The sequence below is a fragment of the Galeopterus variegatus genome, unplaced genomic scaffold, assembly GCF_000696425.1.
Source record: "Galeopterus variegatus unplaced genomic scaffold, G_variegatus-3.0.2 Scaffold1620, whole genome shotgun sequence".
NCBI classification, from domain to species: domain Eukaryota; kingdom Metazoa; phylum Chordata; class Mammalia; order Dermoptera; family Cynocephalidae; genus Galeopterus; species Galeopterus variegatus.
This window is the reverse complement of record NW_007727731.1, coordinates 91,087-100,025: the sequence shown is the minus strand read 5'-3', so window position 1 is coordinate 100,025 and position 8,939 is coordinate 91,087. Positions and strand designations below refer to the sequence as shown.

General features: G+C 46.6%; 1 protein-coding gene across 1 annotated transcript; it reads right to left on the bottom strand.

The window, feature by feature from the left end:
• Positions 1–2,645: 2,645 nt before the first annotated feature.
• On the bottom strand, positions 2,646–8,106 carry LOC103594776 (zinc finger protein 772-like). The gene is made up of 5 exons (XM_008578039.1): positions 8,074–8,106; positions 7,297–7,335; positions 5,447–5,573; positions 4,794–4,916; positions 2,646–4,153 (listed from the first exon to the last, which is right to left on the bottom strand). The coding sequence occupies exons 1-5, from the start codon at positions 8,104–8,106 to the stop codon at positions 2,661–2,663; spliced, it is 1,815 nt and encodes a 604-aa protein (XP_008576261.1). The 3' UTR covers positions 2,646–2,660.
• Between the last annotated feature and the right edge of the window lie 833 nt (positions 8,107–8,939).

Genomic DNA, 8,939 nt, shown 5'->3' with positions numbered 1-8,939 from the left:
AAAACACACAAGATAATGGTCACCAACATCCACGAAAAAAACCTACAATTCCCTACTTCCTTGTATTTTCACCTTTGTTTACCTCCCTTCCACCTTTTATCATGATTAGTCAGTGTCACCTATAGAATATATCAGGGTGGCAGGGGAGGGAGAGTGGGTGGAGGGGTAGGGAGGAAAGGGGCAGGGGGCAGGAAAAAAAAAAGAAATGATGGTGCATTACCTTTAGGTTAAAATTATAACAGATACTGTAGATCGGTTCTTCTGTGAGTTCTCTCCTGGATCACTTGATTTGGAACTATTTCTCTACTTTGGAACACTCTCAGCAAAAGTACGAATGAAAAGGAATAAACTACCAAAACAAAGAAAAACACAGATGAATCACAACATAATTACACAAAGTTAAAGGAACCAGATACATTAGAGTACATACCAAATTACTCTATATAGAGAAAATTCTAGAAAATGGAAAAAGCCCTACAGTGACATCATTAGATCAGTGGTTGCCTGAGGATGTGAGGATGGGTGAGGGGGAGGGAGGGATTATAAATGGAATCAGAAAACTTTTGGTTTCACAGCTGCAAATGTATCAAAACTTATAAAACTGTACCCTATAAATACATGTCATTTATTGCAGAAAACGTTTAGACTGACTGCTCTTACAGTGATCTTAGCCATAGGAGACATGGTATGGGAGTCTTTAGAATCTCTGTAAACCCTCATAACAAAGGCATAGTGATGGAAACATACATGGATACAACTTTAGAAAACTCATATTCTCTCTAGCTTGCTGCAGTGTTCCAAGTTCCTATTAATTAGTGTTTCTGTACCAATTGTGATACCCACTTGGTCCTTTTAGGGGACAGGCAGTTATACCCACCTATCAAATAATCTTGTCAGGTAGCAGGCCAAGTTCTCCTCAAGGGGGCTGGGGAATATGAAATATCCTCTGAGAACAAGGGACTCAATTCATACTGCTCCCAGACACACTAGAGATTGTCACAACAAATGCCCACTGCTCAGAGTGACCTTGGTCATATAAATAATCTTGGCATATGGACCACAAAAGTAGGCCCACAGAAATCACTACTCTTTGTCAGGATGGCTTAAGCAACAGTGCAAGTTAGACTGATACTCCAATGAGAGCTATTCTTTGCCATCCTACTATCACCTCTGAGACACAAAGAGTTGGAGCTCTCACAAAAGCTGTTCATACCTTCATGCTGCCAGAGCCCAATACTGCTCTCAATCCAACCCACAAAGTGAACAGAATCCCTAAGATTAAAGTAGTGTAAAAATCAAAGCATTTGTTGCAAAATCAGAATATGAGGCAGGCAAATTCAGGTTAGGTGTCTTAGAGACTGGACAAATCCTTCACAAGTGCCACATGAGACCAACAATATTCACAAAGGGAAACCTTCTCTGTAAGCAGCCACCAGAACAAAGCTCACATCATCCTGGCCAAAACTGGGTCATATGCATGTTTAAAGCAGTCAGGGGCGTGAGGGGTGGGGGCTGGGCAGGAAGGAGCAAGGATCCTCAATGTGCTCAGGCTATTGATGAGTCACTTTAGGGGACAAGGAGCACAGAATTCTGCCTTTTAAAGCACACTGGGATGACTTACATACAATGCAGGACTCTGCCAGTGTAAAGATAGGTGGAATCTGTAAGAGGCACAGGCAGTTACATTACAGCAAGGATCCTGGGCAGGTTAGACAATGCAACATAGCTCCAGAAAGTTTCCCCTATAGCTGGTACCCAGAAGAATCTCCCCAGGATGAGTGTTCAAATGCATGAGGTTGATCTGGCTGATAGCTACACACAAAGGCTACTCTCAGAGCTTCTCTCTAGTGTTAGTCATTATGGTGAAGAGATGGCATATTCCCTGCTATCCTAAGGCCTTCCTCCAGTGTGACCTTTCCAGTGATGGATGAGGGAGGCCCTTAGCCTGAAGGCCTTACCACACTGGGGAAAAATAGCCTAAGTGATTCATTTTCAAGAATAGTTTAACAAGGGTTGCTTGACTAATTTGTGGTGTGATAACCCCTGAAAGTACACTTTCTCTAGGTTCACTTCTCAAGATGGTGGCTGGTCACGTTGTTCTTTTTACTTCCTGGTTCTTCCTCCTCAGGACTTCTTTTTTTTTTTTTAAGATGACCCGTAAGGGGATCTCAACCCTTGGCTTGGTGTTGTCAGCACTGTTGTTCTTTTTACTTCCTGGTTCTTCCTCCTCAGGACTTCTTTTTTTTTTTTTTAAGATGACCCGTAAGGGGATCTCAACCCTTGGCTTGGTGTTGTCAGCACCACGCTCAGCCAGTGAGCAAACCGGCCATCCCTATATGGGACCCAAACCCGTGGCCTTGGTGTTATCAACACCGCACTCTACCGAGTGAGCCACGGGCCGGCCCTCTCCTCAGGACTTCTGGCAGGCCTTTTTTGCAGGCTTCTCCTGAGCCCACCCCTTTCCGCCAGAGGGAAGGGGACAATAAATGACTTATAAGGAAGTTTTATTAGACTACATTTGGGAAGATTGTGCACTCCATAGTACTCAGCTAATGAGGAACTGGGGGAAGGACTTGTGCACTAGGTAATAAACTGCTTGATGTAACCATTTTGGGTGTGCCTGTCCCATTCACAGACACCTGGACCTTGCAAGGCCGTTATTAAAGTCTTGCTTCGCTGTACCTCACATCTCTTTGTTCACCCTTTGGCACTGGATGGGTGAGGGCATTTCCCTCACACTCACTGCACTTACATGGCCTTTCTCCAGTGTGAATTCTATGGTGCTGAACAAGTACATGTTTGTGGCTAAAGGCTTTTCCACAGTTGCTGCACACATAAGGCTTTTCACCATTGTGAACTCTTTGGTGTGCAATAAGGTCAGAGCTTTGACTAAAGAATTTCCCACATGCAATGCACTCATAAGGCTTTGTGCCAGTGTGAACACTCCAGTGTTTAATGAGTCTGTATTTGTGACCAAAGTATTTCCCACATTCACTACACTCATAAGGACTTTCTCCAGTGTGGATACTCCTGTGCTGAACAAGTGTGGACTTGTGGCTATAGGCTTTCCCACATTCACTGCACTTGTAAGGCCTCACTCCAGTGTGTACTCTCCGGTGTACAATAAGGTTAGAGCTACGATTAAAAACTTTCCCACAAATGCCACACTCATAAGGCATTTCTCCAGTGTGGATTCTCTGGTGCTGAGCAAGTATTGGTTTGCGGCTGAAGGTTTTCCCACATTCACCACACTCATAAGGCCTTTCTCCAGTGTGGATACTCTCGTGCTGAACAAGTGTGGATTTGTGGCTGTAGGCTTTCCCACATTCACTGCACTTGTAAGGCCTCACTCCAGTGTGTACTCTCCGGTGTACAATAAGGTTAGAACTATGATTAAAAACTTTCCCACATATGCCACACTCATAAGGCATTTCTCCAGTGTGGATTCTCTGGTGCTGAGCAAGTATGGGTTTGCGGCTGAAGGTTTTGCCACATTCACCACACTCATAAGGCCTTTCTCCAGTGTGGATTCTCTGGTGCTGAGCAAGTATGGGTTTGCGGCTGAAGGTTTTGCCACATTCACCACACTCATAAGGCCTTTCTCCAGTGTGGACTCTCTGGTGCTGAACGAGTGAGTCCTTGCGGCTGAAGGCCTTCCCACATTCGCTGCACTTGTACTGCCTTTGTCTACTGTGAAACACCTGCTCACACTTGGTGTTAGTGTGTGGCTTCCACTCATTTGCAGGTTCATGGTGCTGGAAAATGCTTGAGCTGGTTGGGAAATCCTTACAACACTTCCCTGTAATAAAAGGTATCTCTGATGCTTGGACAGGGCAGCTATTCACAAGAAAGGTCCTACCCTCCTCTCTTCTACAGAATTTTTCTCCACAGTGCTCCTTCTGGTGCTGGTGAAGATTCGGACTGAACCAGGATTGTTTCCCACATCCCACACACATGTATAGTTTCTGCCCCGGGTGTGTTTCCTGGTGCTTAGCCAATAGCAAAATATCTTTTAAGACCAGGCCACATGTCTCACAGGGATAGGTTTTCTGGGTAGAAGGGCCTTCCTTGAGAGTCCTGATCTGTGACACTTCTTCTACAGAAATGCTCTGCTCAAAAGTTGTCTCCTCACCCTCCATTCCGTGCCCACAACCTGAAAATAAGGAAATACTGGTGAAGTACCAACTGACACAGGTGGGAGGGGGTAGCCTCATTATAAATGTGTGTCTAACACAACTAAGATCAAGATCATAGGACTGATATCAGGACAAGGAGCTGAGTTCAAGTTGAGTAAAGGTCTGCTCTGCAGTAGTTGGCATCTAAAGGTCATATAATGGAGGAAGCCTCAACTGAGAGAGGACACAAATGTGAGGTACAGCATGGGATGAAGAGACAGGGTCTCCAATGAAGTCATTCACAATTGGATTTCACTGGATGCTGGCAACAGGGGAGAGTTGTGCTAAAGGGTATGCCATTCCCAAGAAAATCAAGTTGCTATTCAGTAGCTGTTGTTCAAGGACTGCTTGGAGTATGTGCACATTTCATGACACATTAAGTACAGGCCAATGTCGGAGAGCGCTGCAGAGGGATCAGTGGAGAACAACAAGTGAGATGTGGAGGCAGAAGCATGGAATAGGCAGAGGTGTGGAATACACAGAGGCCAAGGTCACAGCAAAAAGGACAAGCAGACAGAAATGAAGTGTGGCCAGGGACCCTGACACTAAAACAACTGTGGACATAGAGAGGTTATGGAATAATTAGAGCTCAGCCCTGACATTACACCTCCCACTCACCAGGGCCACATCCACCTAGAGTCTCTCCGGCAATGGTTGGAGTCATGTCCACCCAGTCAGGTATGCAGGGCTCATTGCCCAGCTCCAGTAAGGCAGCTACAAGGGACATGGAAGATGCACGTCCTAAGGGAAAGACAGAACAGGTGAATGACCAGCACCAGATTGGATGACCAACTCCACAGAAAAGAAAACTAAATATTATTTAAAAAAATTTCAGAGTCAGGTCTTGTAGGAATAGCCCAATGGTCCCGAGATGTAGTGACCATACTCATCCTTGCAATTCCTGGCACAGGCAGATTACAGAAAATGTCAGCTAAAGGAAGGGGACAGAGTCTTGGGCACAGAGATGCCATGGATATGAACAGAGGCATCCAATTAAGGAGAGGACAAGAAAGGCTGACTTGTCACTGGGCTGACTGTAGGATGCTTGACTCCTGGATCCATCCCTACAAGTCTTTGGAACAGCAGATCTTGGGACTGCTCAGGAGCAGGAGATAGCAGTGCACACAGCCCAGGCCCAGCATTCACAGCAGCTACTCCAGGGATATGGGAAAGTAAATTGTGCCCATGGCTCTGTTGTAGAAAAGACAGGGCTTCCCTGGGAAAAAGAGGAACAGCAGTATCCAGTCAAGGGGTGGGTGTGACGGCCTTACCTAAAGAAGCCATAAGTGCAACATTCTCCAACATCACATCTCGGTACAGGCATCTCTGAGCCTTATCAAGAAGCTGCCACTCCTCCTGGGAGAAATAAATAGCCACGTCTTCAAAGTTCACCTGCCCCTGCCACAATGGGGGGAGAGGAGTCCATGAGTAGCCTCTTTCCCAAGGACCCCACCCATCTCCATCCGGTACACTCTTCTATCTAGCTCTTCAACTCAGAGGAAATACTGGATGCCATTGGTGTCTGCTCTCTCCTTGGGGTCCCATTGGTCACTGTGTCCACCCACAGCAACAGGCAGATGGACAGAAAGGTACTATCTAAGCTCTGGGCCTGGCATACAAGGCCCCACCCTTCTGTTGGCTAATTTCCCTGGGGTCACTAAGATCTTGCTTACCAGACAACCAAAGCTGGAATCACCTTTCTCCCTTAACCCTTTACCAGGGCCGAGGGGTCATTAGTCTACACTCCTTTCCACATGCACATCATTCTTTGGGTCACATCTGTCTCATAACTCTGGCCCTCCACCCAGCCAGTGGCCTCCACCATCATTTTCCTGCTCACTAACTGCACTATCACTGTGATGGGAAGATTCTCCTCCTAAATCCCAGTCTACATATCATCTTCTACCCTTGGATGTCTTTACAGGACTCCAGTCCAGTGTGTCCAGCAGCCCACTTGACACCTCCACTCAGTGTTCTCTGGAACACCCCAGACTCTTCATATGGCCAGAAATAAACTTTTCATTTCCACACTAATAGTTACTTTTGCCAACGACTTGCCCATCTCAGATAATAGAGCTTCTAGTCTTTCAGCTAATAAGGTTAAAAACCTTGGCATTATCTCTTTTTCTCTCTCACAATGGCAAACCTGATCCAATTACTTTCCCCATCTACACAGTCACCCCCTATGGCCCATCTATTGTGACCAATCACCAGAAATATTGTAGTAGCCTCCTCCCTGGTCTCCTTGCCTCCACCACAATTCCCCCAACTCCCACCAGTCTGTTCTATACTTGGCATCCAGAGAGAGCTGTTAAGACCTGGACCACATTACCTCCCTCCTCTGCTCCATATTTCCCATGGCTACATCACCTTCTGAATAGAGACCTAGCTCCTCAGCCAGCCATTTCAGGCTTAACTCCTGCCCCTCTGCTCTTGGTTCCTTTCTACCACACCTGTAGTTTCTTGAAAACTCCATCTCAGTTTCACTCTAAGTATTTTCACATGTTGGTTGCTGTGCATGGAACAACCTTGCAATCTTATTCCAGTGTTACCAGAAATGGGAACTGCTCCACATAACCCCTGACCTGGACTCAGGACCCTGGGATTGGGGTTTCTCCAGGATCCTTAGACTCTAGAGATCAGAGAATAGCAAGAAACTTCTATATGACATCACAATCCTGGAGACCATGTGTGTGGGGGTGGGATCAGTGACAACATCCTCCCCTCACCTGTAAAGGGTCCATAATTACTTCTGAGTTCATGGAAACCTGTGGGAAAAGCAAGATTGTGAGGCAAGCAACCATGAAGAAGCCCTAAGGACCCACGTCTGTCTCCTATTCCTGCACTGCTACAAAGAAACCTGGGGCTGACTGTCTACCCTCTATGCCTCAGTCTTCAGGAACACCTCTTTTTTTTTTTTTTTTCCTTTTTTTTTTTTTTTTCAGAAATGGGAACCCCTCCACAGAACCCCTGACCTTGACTCAGGACCCTGGGATTGAGGTTTTTCCAGGATCCTTACACCCAAGAGATCAGAGAATAGCAGGAAACTGTTCTATGTGACATCACAATCCTGGAGACCATGTGGGTGGGGGTGGGATCAGTGAGAGCATCCTCCCCTCACCTGTATAGGGTCCATAATTACTTCTGAGTTCATGGAAACCTGTGGGAAAAGCAAGATTGTGAGGCAAGCAACCATGAAGAAGCCCTAAGGACCCACGTCTGTCTCCTATTCCTGCACTGCTACAAAGAAACCTGGGGCTGACTGTCTACCCTCTATGCCTCAGTCTTCAGGAACACCTCTTAACAACTGTGTTGCCTTGGATTAGTTCTCAATCATACTGTGCCTTCTGAGTTGATGGAAACCTGTGGGAAAAGCAAGACTGTGAGGCAAGCAACCATGAAGAAGCCCTAAGGATCCACATCTGTCTCCTATTCCTGCCCTTCTACAAAGTGACCTGGGGCTGACTGTCTACCCTCTATGCCTCAGTCTTCAGGAACACCTCTTAACAACTGTGTTGCCTTGGATTAGTTCCCAATCTTACTGTGCCCCACTGTCCTCATCACTCCCCTATTCCCACCCCAAGCTGTTCTCCTTCGAACAGTCTATGGAATAGTTTTTAAATCCTCAGATCATTGCTCTCCTCTGTTCAGAACTTCCCATGGTTCCCATCACTCTCAGAATAGAGGCCCCAGCTGATTAGGCTGATATTCCAGGTGTGACTCCTCCTCACACGCTCTGATCCTTTCAGACACACCAAAGACCCCAGGTTCCCAAATGTTCCAGTTGTGTCACACGGACAAACGGGGTTGGGCTGCAGTAACCCGAGAAGCCCCCCATTCGAAGCTTCAGGATTCAGAGATAGGTGTCGGGGCGAGAAGCCGGAGACACAGAACCCACCTGCACCGGTTCCATCAGCGCAGCCACCGCCATCGGAGCCTGTGAACTAGGAAATGGGGACGGCAAATACTGAGATGTGAGCTCCACAATACAGGGCCTGGCCCACCGGCCGCGTCACTCGCGCGCCGCCACCGCAGACCCTCAGGCCCGAAACTGTTTAAAGAAGACAACACCTTCTCTCACGTTTTCGCTTTCCTGTCACCTCGGGTCTGTCTGACACTCCCTTCCGAAGACTGACCGGTGAATCAATCGAAAAGCAACCAAAATGTCCGCCAGAGAGGGGAATAGGAAGTCCCGCCCCGACGTCTGGAACGGAAACGACCTTTTTCTGGGCCTTCATTGGCCCAGAGCTGGTAAGGCTTCTGGGTAATGTAGTTCCCATGGCACTAACTGTTGTTAGGGAATTCCGTGGGACCTTCCGGGCAAAGAGCCAGCCACAATGTTAGAAATGGTCTCTAGAGTCTCTAGGGTTTAAGCGGAGCTTCGCTTCTTGTTAGAGAAGCGCATCTATATTTCCGGTGAGTGTAGTCATATCCCAGACATGTTTAGAGACATATTATTTCAAGCTTCCTTACGCAGAGTATGCCGATCAATAACCCAAATGGACACACCATAAGTTAATGTCACTCTTTTTTTCTTCATTTTTGTCAGTCTTCTATAGCTGGGAGCTAAAAAATATTATGTTGTTTTCAAATACAGGTAAGGTTGAAGTTCTACACTTAGTTTTGTGTGCCTTAGTATTTGGGGTCATGCACAAGAAAGAAAAGACTTCACACACTGCAGTGGCGTGAAACATGGAGTAGGGATGTTAGCCTTGAAGTGTGTAGATAATGCTGGTGTCTCTTGTTACCTTAGAAAATATTTCT